Raw genomic sequence first — 24,912 nt, 5'->3', positions numbered from 1 at the left:
TGGCGTCGTTGGATATCGGCTGCAGGTAAAGAATAATCTCCGCCCCACGTTCTGGGAGCCAAGTTACTGTAGGGGGTCTTTTCAAAGGAGACCAAATGCTAATGTTGCCTGGGTCCAAATTAGTATAAGCAATCAACGAGCGCTCGGAGAAGACATACGCTGACAACACAGACAGAGTGTGTGATATAATGACTTCTAGTTTATTCAAGAAAATACATTGGATTATATAGACCACAGACCATTATCTAGGCAGGATGCGCTTATCTCTTGGTCAGCATTTTATTATGACAACACATTCTTTCTTAATGAACTACTGCAAAGAGGAAACTTGGAGCCAGGACATCCTGTGAACGTACCACAGATAAGCAAAAACCTTGAACAATTCAAAGGAGTCATTTCTGGCCACCTGGCCCCTATCTTTCTTAACCAAAGCACATTTTGTATTTCAACTATTTATTCGTATTTTGATAGCTTAGCAACTAAATTAACCCCTTACACAATCCTGACCAGCAAGAAGTGCCGCAGCAGCGATGACAATATCTGACCCACTGCACTGGACAACTGGCTGGATGATCAGCTGATGGACAGGGGTCCCAAGCGGTGGACCACCATCCTTCCTCTACTGATGACCTATCCAGAGGATTGATCATCAGTTAAGAAAAGAGCAGACAAGCCCTTTAAATTAAGTCGTGTTCTGTGGATCAGTGATTTCTAACACGGGCCATGATCAATACAATTGCAGCATGTAAGCAGTTGAGAGGGAGATGGGGCTCCCCTTGACAACCAGGAAAATAATACACAATGACAGAATTGCCTTTTTTTTGTTATCCCATCTCCAAGAAAAAATGTAATGAAATGCGACTAAAAAGGTTTATCTGCTCTAAAATGACACCAACAGAAACTATGGGATGTCCCACCTAAAACAAGCTCTCACACAACCACGTCAATGGAAAAATAAAGGAAGTGATGGCGGTCAGAATTTATTAAAAATGTTTTTCTAAAGATACTTTATATTTTAATATTCGTACAGGAAAAGAAAAACAAACTTTTATCAATTTGGTTTCGTAGTAATCATACCAACCCATAGAAAAAAGTTATCGTGTTGTTTTTCTCACAATACGTATGCCAAAAAAAACAAGACCCCCCCACAAAAATGGCGGAATTTCATTTTTCCATTTCACGCCACTTATTTATTTTTCAGTGCATTAAATAGAACCATTGAAAAATGCAACTCGTCCCGCAAACAACAATGGCGATGGAAAAAGAGTTATTATTATTTGAAAGTGGGGGGATGAAAACAAAAATTTAAAAAGGGCCATATCCTTAAGGGTTAAGGTGCAAAATAGGCTGGAGTTAAAATCCAGATGGGGCAACGTCTCCCTAGATGAAAGCTGCCCCCACTACTCAGGATTCATCCACCCACCGCCCTCCAGTCTCTTCCCTAGGAGTCACAGCAGCCCCCACTACTCTGGAGTCATCCACCGCCCTCCAGTCTCTCCGCTAGGAGTCACAGCAGCCCCCCACTACTCTGGACTTATCCACCGCCCTCCAGTCTCTTCCCTAGTAGTCACAGCAGCCCCCACTACTCTGGACTCATTCACCACCCTCCAGTCTCTCCCCTAATAGTCACAGCGGCCCCCACTACTCTGGACTCATCCACCGCCTACCAGTCTCTACCCTAGTAGTCACAGTAGCCACAGTAGCCCCCACTAGTCTGGAGTCATCCACTGCCCTCCAGTCTCTGCCCTAGAAGTCACAGCAGCCCCCACTACTTTGGACTCATCCACCACCCTCCAGTCTCTCCCCTAGTAGTCACAGCAGCCCCCACTACTCTGGATTCATCCACCGCCCTCCAGTCTCTCCCCTAGTAGTCACAGCAGCCCCCACTACTCTGGAGTCATCCACCGCCCTCCAGTCTCTCCCCCAGTAGTCACAGCAGCCCCCACTACTCAGGATTCATCCACCACCCTCCAGTCTCTTCCCCATCACCAACATAGAAAGGGGTTCTTTACTGTAAGAGCAGTGAGACTGTGGAACTCTCTGCCTGAGGACGTGGTGATGGCAAAATCCATCTAGGAGTTTAAAAGGGGACTAGATGTCGTTCTAGAGCGCTATGATATTACAGGATATGGACATTAGTTGACCAGCGGGGTTGTTTATCTCAAATTTGCCCTTCTCTGGACAAACAAGGGGGATGTTAAGCAGGCTGAACTAGATGGACATTGTCTTCATTCAGCCTAACATACTATGTAACTATGTAGTAGTCACAGCAGCCCCCACTACTTAGGATTCATCCACCCTCTGCCCTCCAGTCTCTCCCCTAGGAGTCACAGCTGTGTTTATAATGGCAGATCTGCAGCGGGATTTAATCCTTGTATTTCAAGGGGTGAATTTTGCAATTTAAATAGACATGCTTCAGATTTAGGCCACAGGCGTTTTGTATCGTTGCAATGGGTGATGGGGTGCATTTAAAAGCGCTGCAACGCCTAAAAGTAAAACATACATGTATAATTTAGCGCGCATTAGGAATGGTGCGCTAAAATCGCTAGTCTCAGAAGCTCCATTGAAATCAATGGAGGGCTCAGTACAGCGTTTTTAGTGGGTGTTTCAAACGCCCGCTAAATGCTGTAAAAAAAAAACACCTGTGTGAGAGCAGCCTTAGAATCCACAGTTTCTCAGAAACACTTCGGATTGGTTGCTGCACGGCATGAAATCTCCTCCAGATGGCTTGTACTGTAAATGCTGCAGAAATTCACCGCGTTTATTTCCTGTGTGACCGCACCCTGGATGATGAGAACATGCCCCCTGTAGGCAGTATCAGCCTGTGATAGATGCCACTCTCTGCATTCATCACCACCAAATGCATGGGGCACAGGGAACAAAACCCGCTAGTAATTCACCATCCTACGTTGCAATCCTCTACGGATTGTTGAAATTTGTGTTTGAGGGATTCCTTAATGACAGCTTGTGTCCGTTTCACCATAGACAAGTGCAGATAGCGTCAGGGCCGTGGAGTCATGCAACACGAAAGTCAAGCCCTGTTACTAAAATGAAACATGCTGTCAGAAAAGCTGTTCACCTGGAACTGCGGTATCACAGCTGCGATCACGCCATGTAACATGGTGGCAGCCTACTGCGCTAGGACAGCTTGCTTCCCTCCACAGGGCTCGTCTGGATTGCCATGTAGAGAAAGAACATAGGTATGCCAATTCTAGTGGTCTGTAGTTTTTGGGCACTTAAATGCTCATCCCGGAGTGGCCGACAACAGATGGGTTCCGTTTCTCTATAATGTGGAATCGGCATGTCTATCATTATGTTGTTTTCAGTGAGGGCATAAAGTACGGTGGTCTGGATATGAATCTCTCCTGCAGGTTCTAGGGCAGTGGTGGCGAACCTATGGCACGCGTGCCAGAGGCGGCACTCAGAGCCTTCCTAGCTGGCACTCGCCGCCGTCGGCCGCTCACCACATTAGTAGATACCGGCAGGGGTGCCGCAGCTCCCCTGCTGGTATTCACTCAGCAGCACTGATCCCGGCGCACACTGTGCAGCCGGGATCCTCCTCCCCCCTCCTCTGACGTCTCCTATTTGGTTCCACGAGAGCAGGGGAGGGGAGAAGGTATCTGGAAGCACGTCACAGTGTGCTCCTGGGATCAGTGGCAGCAACAGTGCCAAGCAGATGAGGTGGGGGGGAGGTATTTGGGTCTCAGAGGAGGGTGGGGGGGCTATTACTACAGGGGCCACTGTGGGATGTCGCTATTACTACTGGCTACTGTGGGATGTCACTATTACTACTGGGGACGCTGTGAAGTGTCACTATTACTACTGGGGGCTGCTGTGGGATGTCACTATTACTACTGGGGGCTGCTGTGGGATGTCACTATTACTACTGGGGGCTGCTGTAGGATGTCACTATTACTACGGGGCTGATGTGGGATGTCACTATTACTACTGGGGCCACTGTGGGATGTCATTTATTACCACTGAAACCACAGTGTGGTGTCACTATTACTACTGGGGGCCGCTGTGGGATGTCACTATTACTACTGGGGGCCGCTGTGGTATGTCACTATTACTACTGGGGGCCGCTGTGGGATGTCACTATTACTACTGGGGGCCGCTGTGGGATGTCACTATTACTACTGGGGGGGCCACTGGGGGATGTCACTATTACAACTGGGGCCACGGTGCGGTGTCACTATAACCACTAAAGCCGCTCTGGGGGTTACTATTAGTGCTGGGGCTGCTCTGGGGGGGGGGTCACCCTTACTGCTGGGGCCGCTCTGGGGGGGGCAATATCACTGCTGGGATATGTTTACATGAGGTGGAAATGCTGCAGAATGTCCTCAGCGGAAATTTACGCGGCAAATTAGACAGCATTTCTGCATCCAAAAGAAGTCAAAATCTGCACCCAGTCTGTTTTGAAACAGCCTTGTCCTTTTAAGAACGACGGGGGTAAAATCATACGTCGTGATAAGCCCCGCCCCCTGACATGTTGGCACTTTACAATAAATAAGTGGGTTTTGAGTTGCAGTTTGGGCACTCGGTCTCTAAAAGGTTTGCCATCACTGTTCTAGGGTATTCTGAGCTTCCTAATTGCAAAACTCTGATATACACACGATAAGAATTCAGACTGAGACCCGTGTCCAGTGTGAAGCTTACAGATAGTTCTGGGAAAAAACAATCCCAGAGCTTCTTTTATTAAAACACATTACCTGCCCTTTATGGGCGTATAACATATTACATACGTAATGCATATTTATTTTTATTGGTTAAGCTATAAAGAATCTCCCCCTACCCCCGCCTTCTCAGGCCCCATGTACAGACTAGCCTTTGTTCCCTCAACATGTGGTCAGGCAAAGACCAGTTTCTTTGTCTCAGAAGTGTTAAGGAGAGGGGGGTAAGGACAGGGAGCCGCCCAAAATATACTTACAGTTTCACTGCATACCTATGTAATTTAACCCTAGAGTGGCAGCATTGGAACTTTACATTGGACTACTGTTATAGCACACTACAGAGTCTAATCACTACAGCTGTGTAATACATCTAGTTTATACAAATCAATAGACATTTTATGCTAATTAATCATTTCTACTATAATCTCCCCTTGAAATGTCTATTCTCTAACTTTCCCTGGTAATTTTCACAGTCCTCTCCGGTTGACCCTCCTCGGTAACCCAAATCTAGGCAGGCCCTTCGAGCAAACCAAGGCAAGCTCTCTGAGCCAACCATAGGTTCTTCACAGCCCTTTCGACTGGACCACAGCTAGTCTGGGTCCCCCGTAGTCACCAATTCTTAATCCCAAGGAGGGTGACCTGGCCCTATAACTGAAGCGCTTTGTAGGTTGGGATTAGGGTCTTCAAGGGGGTGTAGGACTTGTCCACTTCTTCTAGGGATGCATCCAGCAAACTCATTGTGAGAGCGGCTTTTTCAGCGGCAGTTTCACAGGCCTTTCTGACACAGGGGATAACACAGCAGGCTAAAACGGAAAAGATAATCAATACACATACAAAAGGATGCCTATCTGGGCTAGGATCCTTTTCAGCTAAAATCATATCTAAGTCCATTCTATTTTGAAAAGTCATAGTCGAGGTAGGTCCTAAGTGGTTGGCTAGTCCCTGTAAGGCATCTCTGGTATAATTTATAAACCGCTGCGGATTATAATAAATCTAATTAATCCAGTCAACATTTTTATTTACTGTAATGATTGGAAAAATGGACTGAAATCCAGCTTTAACTTGGTCTCTAGCTTTAAACTCGTCAGGTACCCTACTTGGCTGTCCTATGGTGTCAATGTACACGTATAGATCAAAACTACTGCCAGGAGCCTCTCTTCTCCCTCTATGGTAACTATTGGGAGTAACCTCATTATCCTCAATGCTGTCTGACAGGATGTGTAGAGGCATAAGGGCTTTTGCTAAGGCACACTCCCCTGTCCAATTACCTTCCAGGCGGGTCCTCAACCTCATGTCCCCACAAAGCCAGTAAACATCTCCTAAGGACTGGACCTGGTTCTGCGTCCGTTCCCCTCCTAGTGAGCAGCAATACCTTTGGTGAGTTCCCCCAAATCTCCTTTCACCCTGCCTGTTTGCATAGCAGGTGTGGTTTCTGGGCTAGACAGTAATGCTTTCCCCGGGTCGAGGCACTTAAGTGGTTATAGAGTATTCCTTTTTCCACTTCTCACAATCTCCACTGCAGATGCTGAATAGTTAGGGGGACCGTCCCCAAGTGTGGTCAGGCACTACTGCACACGAAACAGTTAGACTTGTCGCTTTTGTTAGCATTGTACCTCATCCACTCCAACCAAATATTCTGGTCAGAGTAGCCAGTCTCTCCTAATTCGTGTCCTCAAAGGTAGGGTCGGCTATGGTCATCATGTTTTTCAAGGTTTTAATTTTAGGGCGTAGAGAGTTAATTACGGGCACGGGGCTAGGTGAAGGCTTCCAATTGGGAACATCTGCCATATCCCTTATAGCGGTAGTCTTCTCCCTAGACGTTATCAGTGACATAAACACATTGTATTCCCCAAGTATATAAGTCATATAACCAGCTGGACCGGGCTTAATCTGGCCCGCGGTTGGGTTTTGCTCCTAGACACGGGACCACAGTACAATAGTCGAAGGAATATGTGGCTACTTGAGTGTTGGATGAGTTATACCAGAAGGTAACCGTACCCTCATATTCCTCCGACCGAGGATTCCAGTTGCCACTCTCCTCTCTAACTAGCCCCAACAAAAGCAATGTCTACAGCATAACTAAGCCTGGTCTCCCGGATCTGAGGCTTTCTTACAGTGTAAAGTGTGGATCCAAGTGGGTCTTTCGGCTAGTTTCACAGCTGTGGCAGTAGTCAGAAGCACCTGGTAGGGACCATCAAATCGAGGCTGAAGAGGGGGCTTCCTGAGGAATTTCTTGACATACACCCAATCCCCAGGCTGCAAGATATGTGTCCCAGTGTTGCTTCCTCTGGGTCTGGAAGAGAACATCTGTGCATAGACTTTGGTTAGTGCTTTGGCAAGGGAAATCACGTACTTAGTCAACACATCAGATTGCAATTGTAACTACTGGGGATAACAGCAACCTAGCCTTGGGGCTGACACAAACAGGATCTCGTAGGGAGTGCATGATCCCCCCCTGGGTGTATATCTAACACTGAATAGGGCTATTGGGTGACAGTCTGGCCAGGGTAGCCGTATTTCCTGCATCATTTTAAGCATCTTTCTCTTTAGCGTGCCATTAAATCTCTCCACCTTTCCACTACTCTATGGATGGTAGGGTGTGTAAAAGGCCTGGGATACACCCAGAGCAGACATGATGTGTTGCATTATTTCACCTGCGAAATGTGTACCTCTGTCTGACTTAATCACTTCTGGGACCCCGTATTTGCAGATTATCTCGCTCATGAGCTTCTTTGCAGTTACCTACTCCTTTACCTTGGTAACAGGGTAGGCCTCCAACCTGAAAAGACATTAACAACAACAAGCACATATTCGTACTTTCCAACAGGTGGGAGCTGAATGTAGTCAATTTGCAATTCCTGAAATGGGTAGAATGGTCTAGGCAAGTGTCTTTGGGGCACCTTTACCTTCTGTCCTGACTCGCCTATGGCACAGATCATGCAAGTTTGGACAAATGATGCAGCAGCTACAGAGAACCCAGGAGTCACCTGTACTCATTCAAACGTTGATGTCATTGCCGCTTTTACTAGGTGCGTCTTTCTGTACGTCAGGTGGGCAATCATGGGATACAGGAACCGTGGTAGGCAAGTACTGTTGACTGTTCGCCATACGCTGTCCTGTTTCTGCTGCTCCCATTTTTAGTCCATTTATCCTTTCCTTCCTTGCTGGCCTGTAACTGTAAAGTCCTTAGCAAATCAATGTCCAAATTTTTGTCAATCTCCAAGTTTTTGCCTCTGACTCGTGCTTTCCATATCTTCTTTCTTCCACGGCTTGAGGGCCGCTGCCTTTGGGGTGCTGTCGGCGAGGGCATTGCCTCTTGCTTCCTTATCAGGTAAAAGTGGGGCCTCCATGAGACTCTGCACCATTCTTAAGTGGTTGCCCTGCTGAGGTAAGAAACAGTCTGGCCTTCCATATTGGGCCGTAATCATGAGCTATTGCAAATGCATACCAGGAATCAGTGTAAGTGGTTGCCGTCTTACCTTTCGCCACTCTACATGCTTCAGTGAGGGCCTTCAGTTCCGCTTCTTGTGCTGAGACATGCAGAGGCAGAGCTTCTGCTTCTAGGACATCTTGTTGTGTGACCACTGCATATCCGATGTAGAGTCGTCAATCCTCACCCTGGTACCATCTACAAAAAGCTCAAAATATGCATTGTCAACAGGGCGTTCCAGTAACTGTTTGCATACCTGCAGTTTCTTGCTGCATCAGTACTAAATAATCATGTTGATGTTCTATTTGAAATAGATCAGAATGTTGTAGCAACATTTTTTTCTTTTTTTTTTTTTTTTAAACCAATAGCTGATCTATAATACCTAGATCACCTATGCCTCCCCCCCCTTTTGAACCGGGGTACTCAATTGAAAAAAAAAAGAGTAGCCGGGTTCAAGGTAAAAAGAAATGCCAGGAGGCACAAAAACAAACACATTGTATGTAGCAAAATCTGAGCAAAAACACCCTTGTTTTTTTTTGTTTTGTTTTTTTAGTCGCAGTTAGCATTTCTAAAACAAGAGGGCTGCCACACAAGCAACAGAGTGGAGGCGTGTTGTGTAATATACTGGGAGATAAAACTATTATCAGCTAATGGCATTCAGGGAATTACACTGTTTGACTTTGATTATCCTGTCTGAATAAAATTATAGTTTCAGTGAAGACTGACACTAGAATATACAAAGACAGAATGAAAAAACTAAAGAATGCGGATGAATTGACATCCTACTCTAAGCAATTAAGTCCCTCTTTCTCACATAAAAACCAAGACTACTTTTGGCAAATTACATGAAAAGTTTGCTGGGTGACTGTAGGGATATTATTCCATCTGTAGGAGCCTTCCTTAACATCATCTGAACATCCACTGGAGAAGCAGGCAGCGGAAAACGGAGCCTCTGGGAACACATCATGAGAGGGCGTTCCCTGCTCATGGGTCCACGGTAGAGATGAGCGAACGTACTCGGTAAGGCCGATTTCGCAATCGAGCACCGCGATTTTCGAGTACTTCACTACTCGGGTGAAAAGTATTCGGGGTCGGCGGGGGGAGGCGTGGCGGAGCGGGGGTTAGCAGCGGAGAACAGGGGGGAGCCCTCTCTCTCTTCCTCTCCCCCCCACTCCCCTCTGCAACCCCCCGCTCACCCACAGCGCCCCCGAGTACTTTTCACCCAAGTAGTGAAGTACTCGAAAATCGCGGTGCTCGATTGCGAAATCGGCCTTACCGAGTACGTTCGCTCATCTCTAGTCCACGGCTTCTGTCCTCCATGTGTCAACTCCAATCTTCTATACGTTATAAACCAGCTTAGTCACCGACTATGTCCTAAGCTGCATCTTTGCAAAGAACAAAGGTTTGTTTCCCTGAACCTATCACACATCCAAAGTGGCCACATTTTGGAGTGTAATAAAGTCTTGTCAAACAAGACCATACTTCAGACAATGATGATGTTAGCACTGGATACAGTGGCGTGCGGGAAGCATATATCTATATTATACTCAAGTTCGGCACTAACAACCAATCAGGTTAAATCACGGAACCCAAACAACCAATCAGGTTGAATCAGACATGCCATACAACCAATCAGGTTGCTGGAATTGTGAATCAGAACCAATGAGGTTGCTGGAATTGCTCCATAGTGCCGAATGTGAGTGTAATATAGATATATGCGTTGGGGAATTAGGCCTCCCAAGTGTAGCAAGATGGCTGCCAGAGGAGGAAGGGGTGGGGCTTGGGGCTACAGAGCTTCTGGGTGAAGCAAGATGGCGGGGCTTGGGGCTGCAGAGCTTCTGGGTGAGGCAAGATGGCTGCTGGAGGAGGAAGGGGCGGGACTTAGTCTTGTCCCGGATGGGAGGGGTTGGAAGTGATGTTACACACCCTGGAAGTGAGCACATGGGAGGAAGTGACTTTAGGATGAGGGTGGGCTCCCCACATTTGCTGCAGAGTCACACCATGTGGGGTTTTGAACATTGCAAATGTGGCAAGTCCAGCAGAGGCAGCCACCATCATGGGGGAGGAAGGGGGCGCAGTGGAACTTGACACAAAGGCATTACATTGTTTATGATACAGGTAATACACATCCCCCACTACCCTTTCACCTCCTCCACCCAATCCTGCTTGTGAATCCCTTTTGCTACTCTATACCACCCTTCAGCAGCCTGAAGCACCTCCCTGTCTGCCAGGGCCCCCTTCTTATCTCTCAAAACTTTTTTGCGTTCTGTTTCTTTCTTTCAGCAACTAAATCACATGATCTATGCCCCTTTGCTTGCTTTGTTCCCCATTTTCTGGAATCCCTGGAAAACCAGGATCTATGCCGTATTCTACTCTGCCTGCTCATTCTATCCTGTCCTGAATTGCTGGGCAAAGTAGTACTCCTTTACTAGATTCCACCTTCCTCAAATCCTCCCAGTAGAATCTCTTCTTTCTCCGCAAATCACAATGCACATTAACTCTATAAGACAAAACAAAAGGAACAGACAGGTTTACTGGGAAATACTCTCAGTCGCTTAAAGTATATGTCTCACCTATCTGTGCAACAAGCCACCCTCTATCAGTAATCCCCAGTAACAAAGCCTGCACACACTTTGGACAAGAAGATTGACTATACACAAAGACTGACGATTATATTCAGTGACCAAGACCTCAACAATATTTGGAGTAAAGCAATCTTACTGTGCTCTGTAGATTTTCAGGCCCCTGAATTCTGCTTGTTATCTGCCAATCTCTGTATTTTCCAGACTGCGACCAATCACAGCCTACAGCCCACCCAGGGACGCCACTGCTCTGGATATGAATTTCTCCAGCAGGTTCTGGGGTATTCTGTAGCTTCCTAATTGCAAGACTCTGATATACACGCGTGATAAGAATTCAGACTGAGACACATGTCCAGTGTTAAGCTTACAGAGTTCTGGGGAAAAACTATCCCAGAGCTTCTTTTATGAAAACACATAATACCTGCCCTTTATGGGCGTATAACATATTACATATGTAATGTATATTTATTATTGGATAAGCTAGAAAGAATTTCCTCCCTCTCCCTGTACTCCCTTCTCCCTCCTCCATCTATCATGCTGGAAAAAGCATTGTTCATCACCAAATTGCTCTTGGATGGTTGGGAGAAGCCGCGCCTGGATGGTTGGGAGAAGCCGCGCCTGGATGGTTGGGAGAAGCCGCGCCTAGATGGTTGGGAGAAGCCGCACCTGGATGGTTGGGAGTAGCCGCTCCTGGATGGTTGGGAGAAGCCGCTCCTGGATGGTTGGGAAAAGCTGCTCTTGGAGGATGTTTAGATCCCATTATTTATTCAAGGTAGTGCTCTTAGGTAGTGAGTGCACCCCCTTAGATAAAAAGTGGTCCCATATTCAAAATGGACTCAGGATGCTTTATTGCTGGCGTGACACAGGACTCATGGTGGCATTCACCTTTTCTTTTCTGGACAATCATTCTTCCAGGTGTCCCAAGCAGTCTGAAGGAGGCTTCATTAGAGAAGATAACTTTCCCTCAGTCCTCTGCAGTCCAATCCCTGTATTTCCTGCAGGATGTCAGTCTGTCTTTGTTGTTTTTCTTGAAGTGGCTTCTTTGCTGTCCTCCTTGACACCAGGCCGGCTTACAAAAGTCTTTGCCTAACTGTGCGTGCAAATGCACTGACCTCTACCTGCTGCCGCTTTGGACCAGCTCTGCACTGGTGTTAAACAAAACCCATAGCTCTTTAGGAGACGGTCTTGGTACTGTCACCTCCTTCCTTGAAGTTCTTGATGATCGGATAAATCTTGCGTTTTCTCGCTCATTCAGTTGGCTGGAAGCGGCATATATACGCCGAAGCCCAGAATTCCATCGGTCAAGGAAAGAGATGCTAAACTCACCCCCCCCCCCCTTTGCCAGCTGATTGCAGCAATAGCAGCTCCCATAGAAGGCAGTGTGGTGGAGATCTCAGTCCATGACCAGAAAACTCCCCAGACCTCCACCCCATTGACCACCCACCTGTGGTCAATCCTCTAAAAGCGGGTGGACAAACAAAAACATAAAAATTGTAATTAACTCGAAGCAGCAATGTCCTTGCCTATAAAGCCCTATTAATGCAAAGCAATGATGACTGCATGTGTTTCCTTGGAGGTAACCATGGTTAACAGAAGAAGACAATGCTTTTAAGCCCTATCCCCTTATTGTGTCAGTCTCAAAGTTTTTGGCCATGAATGTACATGACATGTTCCCTTTAATACAGCACCCATAGATGTGCATGGGGCCTATGGGTTCTTTCACACGAGCTGTAATATTCCACATAGTCAAGTGTTTTTTTTGTTAGGTAGCTCCTTTTGTGGATTTTGAAGCAAGATTGGCCACAGAATCTCTGCAGATTTGCAGTGCCCATACTGTAGTTGGTGAAAGTGGAGCTCCTCTAAGGCCAAATGCACACGGCAGGTCCGGATTCCCACAGCAGAATCTGGCATTGACCGTGGCTGCTGACCTCGTGTACTTGTCTTCTTTCTTTTTCTGTACTGCGGATCGTCCAGCCGTCACACATGCAGAGTACAGAACTTCCCATGCCATCGCTAGCACTGACACGGGTACCCACAGCCATTCCGGAATTGGCATTCCGGATAGGCCATGGATGGGACAGCTTCTATTAACTTCAATATAAGCCATCCGTTCTGAGCCAGCACAGACAGTGGAGCATGCTGTGATTTTTCATCCGCAATTGGTTTCCGGTCGTGGGCATAAAGAATCACTTTTGCATAGCATTCTATGGATAGTATTTGCTGCGGAATCTGGAGGCGGACGCACGTTCTGGATTCCACATTGCAAATCCGCCTATGTGCATGAGGCCTTAAAGGGATTAAGTCACAAAAACTATTTCTCACCAAACCCAGGGATTATGAGTACTGCATACCTTAATCCCCCATGGTGAATGGAGTGCATCATGCTAGTGTGACCACTGCTCCATTCACTATGGAGACAGCTGAGCCATGTGCTCTATCTCCCTCAGTCCCATAGAAGTGGATGGAGTAGTGGTCAGACAAGCACAGTCTCGCGACTCATTATGGGGAGTCAAGATGCGTTGTTCTCATTACCCTCGTGGTTCCAGTAGTTGGCATCGGGAGCTGGTAGAATATAAACTAGGGAGGACCAGGGAAGCAAAAGATCGGCAAGGTGGGTATACAGCTTTATTTAATATTGACAATCAGCCACAAAACTGCAACTAAATCGTCGTGGTCTGCAGCAGGTTTCTTGGGGTTTCCTGCAGCTTTGTGTACTTCACTTTTTATTGTACTAGCTATGAAGTATTTATGGTTTTTTCTCTTTGCCTGTGATATAGGACCGAGTGTTGCACTCTTCTCCACGGCTGTCCTACCATGAATTCTAGTCACATTTACTGATGATGGACAGGAACATGACTGAGAATATACTGCAACTCACGCTGGAAATCATCTACTTGCTGACTGGAGAGGTGAGAGGTTCTGGAAATGTCGCATTAAAGCTGCGGTCTGGCCAGGAACTCAACAGCGATCTGTCATTGAGTAGCTGCAGGTTCCGATTAGCAGGTATTTAGTGCTTGCGCCTTAGTGAGAAAGAGAGGACTGTCCGCCCTCCACACTTCCAGTCTCGGTGACTATTGCCCTCAGTTTATCTGCTCTGGGAATCTTATTTGAAAGAAAAATATTTTTGGGACAAAAAAAAAGATCTTTCTTCGAGCTGCTGACTTGTTTCCAGAAGATGGCAATTGGCTAAAATGATTTATTCATTGTTAAATTTCACCCACAAATTTTTCATTGTAGTTGATGTTGTCCATTTTCATCACCTTAAGGGCGCCCACCCACTGGCGTTTGCGATTTTCGTGCATGAAAAACGCTGCGTTTTCCCCGCGTTTTTCGCGGCGTTTTTTGCCGCGTTTTCGCGGCTTTTCCATTAATTTCCATTGACTTTCATGGGTGCATTAGGAGAAAAATAAGGACACATATGCAACTGACAGTTCCTATGTTAAAAAACGCAACGCAACGCAAAACGCCAGTGGACAGGAGTACATTCAATTCTAATGGCTCTGCAGGAAAAACGCAAAACGCAAAGAAAAAAAAATCGCCAGTGGGTGGGCGCCCTTAGTCTAATAGGTACCTTTACTCCCTTGGTATGTGAGTGTATCCCTGCTCTTTAGGGACTTTCTGGCTAGAAATACTTGTTCTTCTAGCGTTGCAGTTTTTCAATGCCGTTTCTACTTATGTTTTTTTCTGCATTATATAAAAAGAAAATGTTTTTTTTTTCTTAAAGGGGTTATCCAACACTAAACTAAGGATGGCCTATCCTCAGGGTAGGTCATCAATAATTGATCAGCCTCTGCTGTTCCCTGTCCGCTGACAGCAGGAAGCGGATAGCTACGTACACATCGCAGCAACCCAGGCTGGTAATGCATGCACGGCTCCTTTTGAATTCTGCTGCAATGTGCACAAAGCGGTCTGCTTCCTGCTCTGTACACGTTGTCAGTGAGCTGGAGAGCAGCTGATCGGCAAGGGTCTCAAATAGCAAACCCCCGTTAATCAACTATTGATGACCTGCCTTGAGATCAGTATTGAATGTGGAATCTAAAAGGTTAAATAGTTCGGATTGAGGTTCTTTCCAAGCTCAGCCATTCACGCTACCTATGACATTTCCTGGCTATATACAGCATATGTGTCATGTTCATCCTGGGTGCAAAAAAGAAGGCTGAGAGGAGACTTAAAGGGGTTGTCTCGCGGGAGCAAGTGGGGTTAAGCACTTCTGTATGGCCATATTAATGCACTTTGTAATGTACATCGTGAATTAAATATGAGCCATACAGAAGTTATACACTTACCCCCTCCGCTGCTGGTGTCCTCGTCTCCATGGTGCCGTCTAACGCTGTCTTCTCCTTCCATTTAGACGCGCTTGCGCTGTGCGGTCTTCTGCTGTGTTCAATGGAGCTGCTCCGGCGTGCTCGCGCCGGAGAGCTGGTCTGCGCATGCGCAGAAGACCTCGGCGGCACGCAATAAAATGGACCCATAGTCTTTCTATCTTAGAGAATCCTCGAATCAAGAAAATATGTGGCATGTTTCATCGCATGGAGGCGCAATACTGTGCCACACAGAAGAGCTATCGATCCATAATAGAGAAGTGTAGGGACTTGCTGTACTGCCTTACAGGCTCTGTGTAAATGGCCGTGCCGCATGGTGGTAGAGCTGGCCATTAACAGACAGGTTGTCAATATGACAAGCTTTCCAAATTTTACTTTGTGACTAGAGGAGATTTCCATTGGTGCCATTAGCTTACTCTTAATGAGATCCTACAAACCTGTATCATCGTCTCTGTAATTTTCCTTTGTACACTTTTCCATTTCTACCTCCAGGATTATGCACCTGTAAACAGTTCTACTCAGCGTGTCACGAGAAACATTTCTCATAAGTTTGGGAGTTCATGGAGGAGCCAGAGTTCCGCTGTTGATCATTCCTCATCATGGGTGCATGAGATAAAGAATGATGAGAAGATACTGGACCTCACCAAGAAGATCACCCAGCTGCTGACTGGAGAGGTGAGCGCCGTTGGGATGATGGCACTTTATATGGTCACACTAAGGAAAGTATCTGAATGATGATGACTATAATTTTGTGTGGCAGATTCCAGTAAGATATGGGGACACCGTGGTCTGTTTCACAGTGGAGGAATGGGAGTATGTAGAAGGACACAAGGAGCTCTATAAGTATGTCTTAATAGAAGATCAAGACATTGACCATAGTAGAGGTTAGTGAATTCCAGTGACTGGTGTATTCTTTACAGCTAGTGGATGTTTCAGCTTTGTGTGTTCTGTCTTAGTGGGGGTACTAGTGGATTGTAGAATTAACCGGAGCAACCAATGCCAGTCAGCTGCTGCAAAAGAGAATAAATTCTTGAGGGTGTATTAATAGAGGTATAGGGGCGAGGGACGAGAACATTATTCCACTATATAAGGCACTTGTCAGGCCCCACATGGAATATTGTGTACAGTTCTGGACAGCGCTGCTCAGGAAGGATGTTGCAGAAGGGCGACTAAACTAATAAATGGAATGGGAGGACTGGAATACCCAGAGAGGCATCAAAACTGGGATTATTCACCACGGAAAAAACCGGCTAAGGGGCGATCAAATAGCTATGTATAAATCCATGAGGTGACAATACAAGGATCTCTCCCAGGATCTGCTTATACCCAGGACTGCGACGGTAACGAGAGGGCATCTGCTACGTCTAGAAGAAAGCAGGTTTCATCACCAACACAGAAGGGGGTTCTTTACTGTAAGAGCAGAGAGACTGGAACTCTCTGCCTGAGGACGTGGTGATGGCAAAATCCATAGAGCAGTTTAACCCTTTCCAATCCACTGTCTGACCTCTGAAGACATTATGATTTAAGGCTGTACAGCTCTGATGTTGGAAGACATCCGTCGGGGCTCTCTTACTGTATATTGCCAGTCTCTCTGCTGTCGGAGCCTATCCAACGTGTCACCTCATGCAGTACTGGCTTTAGCCAGCATATAGCGCTGTTATATAATGGCATGAAAAGAGTAAGCCCCCTAGGAAAACCAGGATACAAATTGGATTGGAAAGGGTTAAGAGGGGACTAGACGTCTTTCTCGAGCGAAAATATATTACAGGATATAGACATTAGGTGACCAACGGGTTTGTCGTTCCGGGTCTTATTGAAGGTTGATCCAGGGATTATTCTGATTGCAATTATTGAGCCGGGAAGGAATTTTCCCCCAAATGGGCTAATTGGCTTCTGCCTCTTTGGGTTTTTGCCTTCCTCTGGATCAACTAGGGGGTTGAAACAGGCTGAACTAGATGGACATTGTCTTTATTCAGCCTAACATACTATGTTACTATGTATTAAACACAAGTAGCATGTGCATACAGGGACCTAATGCAGGAGATAAACATGCAGTAAAATGTCCATAGTTTGCAGAGCAGAGATGAAACTAAACTATGTAAAGTAGTTAAAAAAACCAACTTGGGTTAAAAATGGACAGCCAAGAATAGCGCTGGTCAGACACCCTACACGTATTTTATGTCTCCAATGAAGCCCACACTTTATATCCATCTGCATGTATCTACCTTTAGCATGTGGAATCTCAGAGCAGCTAAATTTTGTTTATTCTTTATTTTTGTAAACTTTTTTTTATTGACATTTTAAGGAAATCATACATGGGCAGACTAGTTGTTACACAAAATTCTTATCACATAACACGCAATACTGTTACAGAACCTTTTTCGCCTTAGGTTTTCATCTTAAATAGTCCATCATGGTGTTTATTGTTTATAACATAATGCCATAACCCCATACACGTCCTTTATTTTTATATTTTCCCCTTAACCCCCCCCCCCTCCCAAACTTTCAAATTTATAATAGCCAATTAAAACAGCAGAAGTACTGTATAACTAATAACTGATTAAACTAAACTAACCCGCAGTTCATCTCCTCCACGCTCACCTCCCCACCATGTTCTATCATGTAATCTTTAACCCCTTGAGTGGCGGGTTTCCTACCACCCTGTCGTGCCCACCAGGGCAGGTTTTTTAAAATGGTCTAATCATTGAATTTCAACTAATTTTGCAGTTGCGTCTCAAGAGCCATAACTTTTTCATTTTTCCATTGACCAGGCCATATAAGGGCTTGTTTTTTGCAGGACAAGTTGTGATTTTTTTAAACAGGGGGGAAGAAAAAAAGAAATGGGGAAAAAAGAAAAAAAGGGGCCATGTCATTAAAGGGGTTGTCCCGAGGCAGCAAGTGGGTCTGTACACTTCTGCATGGCCATAATAATGCACTTTGTAATGTACATTGTGCATTAATTATGAGCCATGCAGAAGTTATAAAAAGTTTTATACTTACCTGTTCCGTTGCTGGCGTCCTCGTCTCCATGGTGCCGACTAATTTTCGCCCTCCGATGGCCAAATTAGCCGCGCTTGCGCAGTCCGGGTCTTCTGCAGTCTTCTATGGGGCTCCGTGTAGCTCCGTGTAGCTCCGCCCCGTCACGTGCCGATTCCAGCCAATCAGGAGGCTGGAATCGGCAATGGACCGCACAGAAGAGCTGCGGTCCACGGAGGAAGAGGCCATCTTCAGCGGTGAGTAGAGAAGTCACCGGAGCGCGGGGATTCAGGTAAGCGCTCCGGTGAGCTTTCTTTACCTCCCTGCATCGGGGTTGTCTCGCGCCGAACGGGGGGGGGGTTGAAAAAAAAAAAAACCCGTTTCGGCGCGGGACAACCCCTTTAAGGGGTTAAATAATGTATTAACTTCCTTCTCTGGGTCATTACGACGCACGGATACCACATGTGTGATTGTATTTTTGATTTTTTACAAAGTAAAGGGAGACAAGTGTTTTTATTATTTTTTTAAATAATTTTTTACCTTTTTCTTTTTTGTCCCTTTAGGGGACTTCCACAGGGACCCATCAGGACCCCCTGATCACATTCCGGGGGTCTGATGGTGACAGCCCTTTACATGCTGCAGTGACAGCTCTTTACATGCTGCAGTCACATAGACTGCAGCATGTAAAGGGTTAACACAGCAGAGATCGGAGGTTTTCTCTGATCTCTGCTGTAAGAGCTGGTACCTAGCTGTCCTCTCACAGCCAAGCACCAAGCTCTCCCTGCCACAGAGACCATCGGCTTGCTTCTGACAAGCCGATGGTCTCTATGGCAACCTGTAAACAGAGCAGGAGGTTGCCGACATATCGGCAATACCTTCTGCTGGTTTTTCAAAGCCCTTGCACTGCTCTGTGTGGGTCTGTGCAGGCAGAGCACACTGTCACAGCTTGTGGCATTGTGCTCTGCAGCTCCCATAGTGATACATAGCCCGGAAATCTTCCGGGCTATGTCACTATGAGCAGTGGAGCTTGTCCCGGAAAATTTCCGGGCGTGCCACTTAAGGGGTTAAAATTCCCAGCTGGTTCATGTCATACTGTCTATAATACCATGTTGTGCTAAAAAACTGATACATGCACTCCTTGATTTCATTAGGATCAGAAAAAAATTCCACAAATTCCCTCCATTTCTTAAAGAATTTTGGGGCTTGAGTCTCCACAAATCTCTCTCTCTCTCCATTTTAAGCAGGTGTTTAAATTGATGAATAACTTTTTTTTCATCCCCGGGGTTTGGCTAGCACCGATCAATAGAGTGGTGTGTGTCATTTTGGCCTTTCTTGTCTGATCTGGTAGCTGATGGAGTATGAAAAGTTGTGGCGTCATGACCACAAGACATTATTAAATGCCTTCTCCGCATCTACTGTAAGAAGAGCCGGAAAGGGCTGAAACGTCGTGCGCATCTTAATATTGTCAAGATCTTCCGTATATTTATGATGGCTGAGCGTCCTTTTGTAAAGCCTGATTGCATCTGGGAGATTATGTGAGGCATAATAGTAGCTAGGCGATCTGCCATAATTTTCGCCATTAGTTTTAAGTCGCTGTTAATTAGAGAGATTGGTCTGTCAGATTTTGCATCCGTTCGGTCTTTTCCTGGCGTGAGTAATAACTTGATATATGCTATATTCATATCAGAGGGGTTGGGGCTATCCTTCATATATCCATTGAATAAATTCTCAGGTAACCGAATGGTCTGATCTATTAATATTTTAAAAAATTCCCCCGTATACCCATCCGGTCCCGGAACTTTATTATTTCCCAAAACCCTAATACCTTCCTTAATTTCCAATAGTGATATTGGAGAGTTTAACATTGTACATTGTCAGAGTGGGCCATCTGTCAGTATGTCTGAAAAAATAGCTTCCTGCATGGTGGTTTTCGATTGTGCTTGTGAGTAAAGTGTAGAATAAAATTTAAAAAATAGATTGTTAATTTTTTGGGGATGCCTGTGTAGCCTCGCTGAGGAGTCTTTTAAACTCACGATGTTAGATCTCTGGAAAGGACCCCTTGCTAAGTTGGCCATAATTTTGTCTGCTTTACTTCCAAATTTGAATAGTTTTGCTTCGTTACAAGAATATGATAATTCTCTTTTATGCAGCCAGGATTTGTAAGATTTGTAAGAATTCTCGCAGCGGGACCTGACCCGAGCCCCTGCAGGGACCAGCACGGCACTCACCTCTCCCGCGGCCCCGGCTCTTTCATGTGCTGGCTGCCGGCCAGCCGTCGCATGCGCAGAGCGGAGCCAGCGGCCGGGGAGTGATAGAATAGTAATAGAACATGCCGCGATTTGTTTTCTGCGCGAAATTTCGTGCAAATAAACCCCAGCCGTCTGCATAGGTTTGCGTTTTCTAACGCAATCCTATGGCAGCTTCCACGGGCAGAAATTCTGCGGAAAATCCCGTCGCGGAATCTCCGCTCGTGTGCAGGGGGCCTAAGACAGTACAGTAAGGGCTCGTTCACACAAGCGTATTTGCGTACATAATATGCAGTGAATAGAAGCCATTGATTTCAGCGAGTTCATTCACACGATGTATATTGTCACACAGCATGACCTATTTTGTTGCGTACTACGCACCCCGATAGGCCATTGAAGTGAATAGGCCGCGCAAATACGTGGTGAATGCGCAGGAAACCTGTGTATTCACTGCATATTTGCGCACCATTTCAATCGGCCCATCTGCATTCTTTTTTGCGTACGCAAATATACAGGTATAAGCGATTTTCGATTGCGCAAATACACAGCGTATTTGTGCTACCGAAATACAATTACACCCGTGTGAACGAGCCCTAATAGTGACCCTGATAGTGGCCCCAGTAAAAATAACGACCCCCACAGTGAGCCAATTAGTAATATTACCCCTCTCAGTAGTAATACCCCCATAGCAACATTACCCCCCTCCCTCAGTAATAATAATAAGCCCCCCTCAGTAATAATAAGCACCCCCTCAGTAATAAACCCCCACTTAGTAATAAGCCCCCCTTCAGTAATAGGCCCCCCATAGTAATAATAAGCCCCCCTCAGTAGTAATATTTCCCCCCCAACCCATATACTTACCTCCTCCTAGCTGTCAGCAACGCTCCCCCTCTGCTTGCGCTGAGCCTGGATGCACACTGACGTCAGTGTGTGCACCCGGCATGCTTTCTCCCCGGGCAGTGTGCGCCGGGATCAGCGGTAATAGCACAATTACCAGCGGGTAGCCGGATTCGGCCTGCGGGCCTTGTGTTTGACACATGTGCTGTAGGGGACTTGTACCATAACACCTATGATCGCTATGATAAAGCATTGCAGGACTACTGTCCTGCAGTGCCTTATCACTAGTAAAAGCGATCATAGGCAATGGCAAAGCAGGTTGCCTGTAGCTGGCGTCCTGTTGCCATGGCAACCTGTCGGCCCTCCGCGATTATATCGCAGGGGCCCGATGACATCACAGTGGGAGCACCCTCCCTCTGTGAGCCCTTTACATGCCGCGATCTATGTAGGGTGTTAACAGCGGGGGTTGCTGTGACGATGCACCCCACCTATTGTAGTGGGGGGTCGGCTATCAGTAACATCCAGCTCCCGCTCCCAGATGTTTTCTGATGCCGCACTATCCACAGGGTGTAAGTGTTTTCCCTGTTGCGTTAAGTACCCCTCTGTCAGGACGTACACTTACTCCCTGTGGGGTTAAATTCTATTCACTTACATTATACTGTATATTGATGCGGAATTTCAGTGTGCATACAACAGCCTAAATTCTACAATTGTGCAGTGTGCGAACTCACCCTAAATCGTTTGATCACTGGTATACTATACTGCACTGCTTATATAGTGCAGTTAGTAGGCCTGTGACAGCTAATAGGCGGGGGTTCCATAGCAGACCCAGAGGTCTATGTCAGGGCTTCAGTTGCAATCACATTGCAGGGTGCTGATGGGTGACAGAAGGAGCCCCTCCCTCTATCAACCACTTACATGCTGCAGTTGCCATTGACTGTGGCTTGTTAGAGGTTTAACAGCCAGTATCTGAGGTTTCTTTACCCCTGGCCATTAGCGCTGGAGCTTGGCTATGTGTACTATATAGCTTGTATATTTTAAACACCAGCTGAACTGGTTATCCCTGAAACGCGTTTTCATAAGCTGATCACTTACTTTATTAAATAAAAGGAGAAGTTTTCACACCTTTGGTCACTTCCTACATGATTTAACCTGGAGTGTTGCGCCTTCTCCACTGCCAGTCTTTAGTCCTATTCTCTTGCTCTATCGCACCCACCCACGTGGGGCGCCGTCTGGTCAGACAGCACCTGCATCATTGAAGTTACCACTCCACTCTCTTCACCACGTATGTAGTATCATCCTTCACAATAAACACGACCGTCCGGGTTTTGCTCCACCCCGCTCTTTCCTCCTCGTCCACATTAAAACCACATATGGCTTTTCACTAAGGGGTTAATGTTCAGTAAATTGTACAGGGCTGATGATCTGACCTAGAATTGTGTTATGTTGAGAAGAGTCGTCTTTTATTCTGTTCACTTACGTTCCTTTGTTGCAGCAGATGATGACCAGGCTTTCCCTTCACCACCCTGCATGCCTAAAGCTGCAAGCGACATACAAGCTAAAGTAGGTACGAAAGCATCTAAACAGAGAAAACATGAGACCGGACAGGCCAAGTACAGTAGCAAACCTAAGGACAAACTCACAACCTTTAAAAGCAAGCCAGCAGAAGACTTTACCATCGTTAGTGAACCTTGTACAAATGAACGTGGGAACTTCACTAGTGATGCCGCTTATTCAACGCCCAATCATTGTTTGTCAAGTGGAATAAAACCAATTAATAATAAGAACTCTGCAATCAGTGACCATATAGAAGGAGAAAATACAGATGAGCAACAGTTATCCTGTACAGGAGGGATTTCCAGAGGATTCCATGGAGATGTCAAGCTTGGTCATTCAGAGTCCTTGTCTTGTATTACAGAATCCCCTATCGATCCCTTTACAGACACACAACTACACTATGTGTATACTCCTATTAAGGAGGAACCTGTACACACACAAACTGACAATTATGGACCCACACAGTATTTATCTACTCATAGTCAGGAGTCATCATGGCAACAAACAAATGAGACAGGTGCTAATACTTATGCAGTGGGCCATACACAATACACACTAACGCATAGTAAGAACGAATCTGCTCTTTGTGAAGAAGAAAACAGTCTAACTTCTATTAGCGTATCACTCGATGACATGCAGGCGCAGTATACACCTAAACCAGTTAAGGTGGAACCCGTCTCTCAGGAAGATGGCTATGAACTGTACATCCCCACAGACTGTGGCCAGATGCTTCATACATCAGCTTCCTGGCAAGCAATCGAAGATGTAGCAAAAGCAAACAAGAGGTTTTCGGCAACAAAATACAAGGATTGGAATAAATCACCCGAAAACCCGCCATGTATGAACCCCCCAACCGCACCGCTTCTAGATGGGATGTATGTCTGCTCTACATGCGAGAAAAGCTTCACCTCCCACTTTGGCCTTGTCAAACACCAGGCAATGCACAATGGAAATAAAGTGTCCTGCCCACAGTGCGGCAAATTATTTTTCTACAAGTCCAGCCTGGTCATACATCAGAGGATCCATACAGGGGAAAAGCTTTTTGCTTGCCCTGTGTGTAACAAATGCTTCACTAACAACTCCAATTTGGTTGTACATCAAAGAATTCATACAGGGGAAAAACCATTTGTTTGCCCGGAATGTGGTAAACGTTTTGGCCATAAAGGCCACCTGAACCGCCACCTCCGAACTCATGAGACCGAGAAATCGGCCACCAACATTGAGAACTATGGCAAGAACAGCTTGCAAGACCCAGATCGGTGGAATTTCCGTAAAATAACTAGCTGGTCTCACAACATTTATGGCACTGGCCCTTATTCTACGTTTGATAAAAGTGTTTAGTGGGGGCATTTCGAATACATTTACTACTTATCTGACGGGCCATTTTCAATAGCAGAATAAAAGGAAATGTAGAAAAGACTGGAGACTTTGTGTTTCTTACATTGAAAGAATACTTCCAGAGAGTTGATATGCAGCTGATCAGTCTTTCCCTTACGAAGGGGGATTAAAGAGAAGCGGTTATGTTTGAACCCCATGAACTAAGTAATGGGGCTACAAGGTGAGGGAATGGGAGTCCGGTGAGCGGTCTTTCATACAGAGCACCTGTTCCAGCGCTGTATCCCCTTGAAGTCAATGCATGCCAGCAACTTGACTCTTTCTGAGCGCTTAGCTACCATTCATTTCTATGGGGAACGTGTGCGGGGACACAGCACCCGGTGAGTATAAAATACAGCTCCCTGGATTCCCTCTTCCTTCACCTTTGAGCACTATTACATAGTTTATGGGTCTCTTAAAGGGAACCTGTCAACATTTTTAACCGCTACACTTTTTGCTTTCAATGTTACTGCTTTACGCCTGTTTTTATGCAGTTCTATCCCAGGCTGCACTATGTTGATGTCTGTTGAAACTCAAATGGGAGGCGAAGCAAACTTTTATATGTCTTCATTGAATTCCTCTTCTACCACATTACTTGCTCGGTGATCTCAGATCATGTTTAACACGCTACAGGCATCTCTTCAATAAAGCTATCAATGGCTATGGATCTCCCACTGTCCTTTATATTGAAGAAGCAGGACCATCCCGGTGGCCAGGTGACAGAAGAATCAGTGGCAAGAGATTGTTCTAGTTGGGAAAATTCCTGACTGTTTTCAGGCTGTAGTTTGTTGTGTTACATCATTATTACGAATTTGGAAACTAATAAGAAGGTCCACAAATTACAAGAAATTATATTAATAAAGCCATGGCTACAATAACAAAAGACTCCCACCCAAATACAAGTGTCTTTCAAAA

General features: G+C 45.9%; 1 protein-coding gene across 2 annotated transcripts in view; it reads left to right on the top strand.

The window, feature by feature from the left end:
- LOC136588087 (gastrula zinc finger protein XlCGF53.1-like) overlaps window positions 1–24,641 on the top strand; it is a 30,483-nt gene extending 5,842 nt beyond the window's left edge. The window contains exons 2-5 of one of the 2 annotated variants that reach the window (XM_066587030.1): window positions 13,463–13,594; window positions 15,500–15,682; window positions 15,768–15,891; window positions 22,562–24,641. In XM_066587030.1, coding sequence (XP_066443127.1) covers window positions 13,523–13,594; window positions 15,500–15,682; window positions 15,768–15,891; window positions 22,562–23,964 — 1,782 coding nt within the window. In that variant the 5' untranslated portion in view covers window positions 13,463–13,522 and the 3' untranslated portion in view covers window positions 23,965–24,641. The remainder of the gene's footprint in view (window positions 1–13,462; window positions 13,595–15,499; window positions 15,683–15,767; window positions 15,892–22,561) is intronic. The other variant, XM_066587031.1, reaches the window with a different exon arrangement.
- Window positions 24,642–24,912: the final 271 nt, after the last annotated feature.

The sequence above is a fragment of the Eleutherodactylus coqui genome, chromosome 13, assembly GCF_035609145.1.
Source record: "Eleutherodactylus coqui strain aEleCoq1 chromosome 13, aEleCoq1.hap1, whole genome shotgun sequence".
Classification (NCBI taxonomy): Eukaryota; Metazoa; Chordata; class Amphibia; order Anura; family Eleutherodactylidae; genus Eleutherodactylus; species Eleutherodactylus coqui.
The sequence above is the reverse complement of the archived record's forward strand: the minus strand, read 5'-3'. Positions and strand labels throughout refer to the sequence as shown.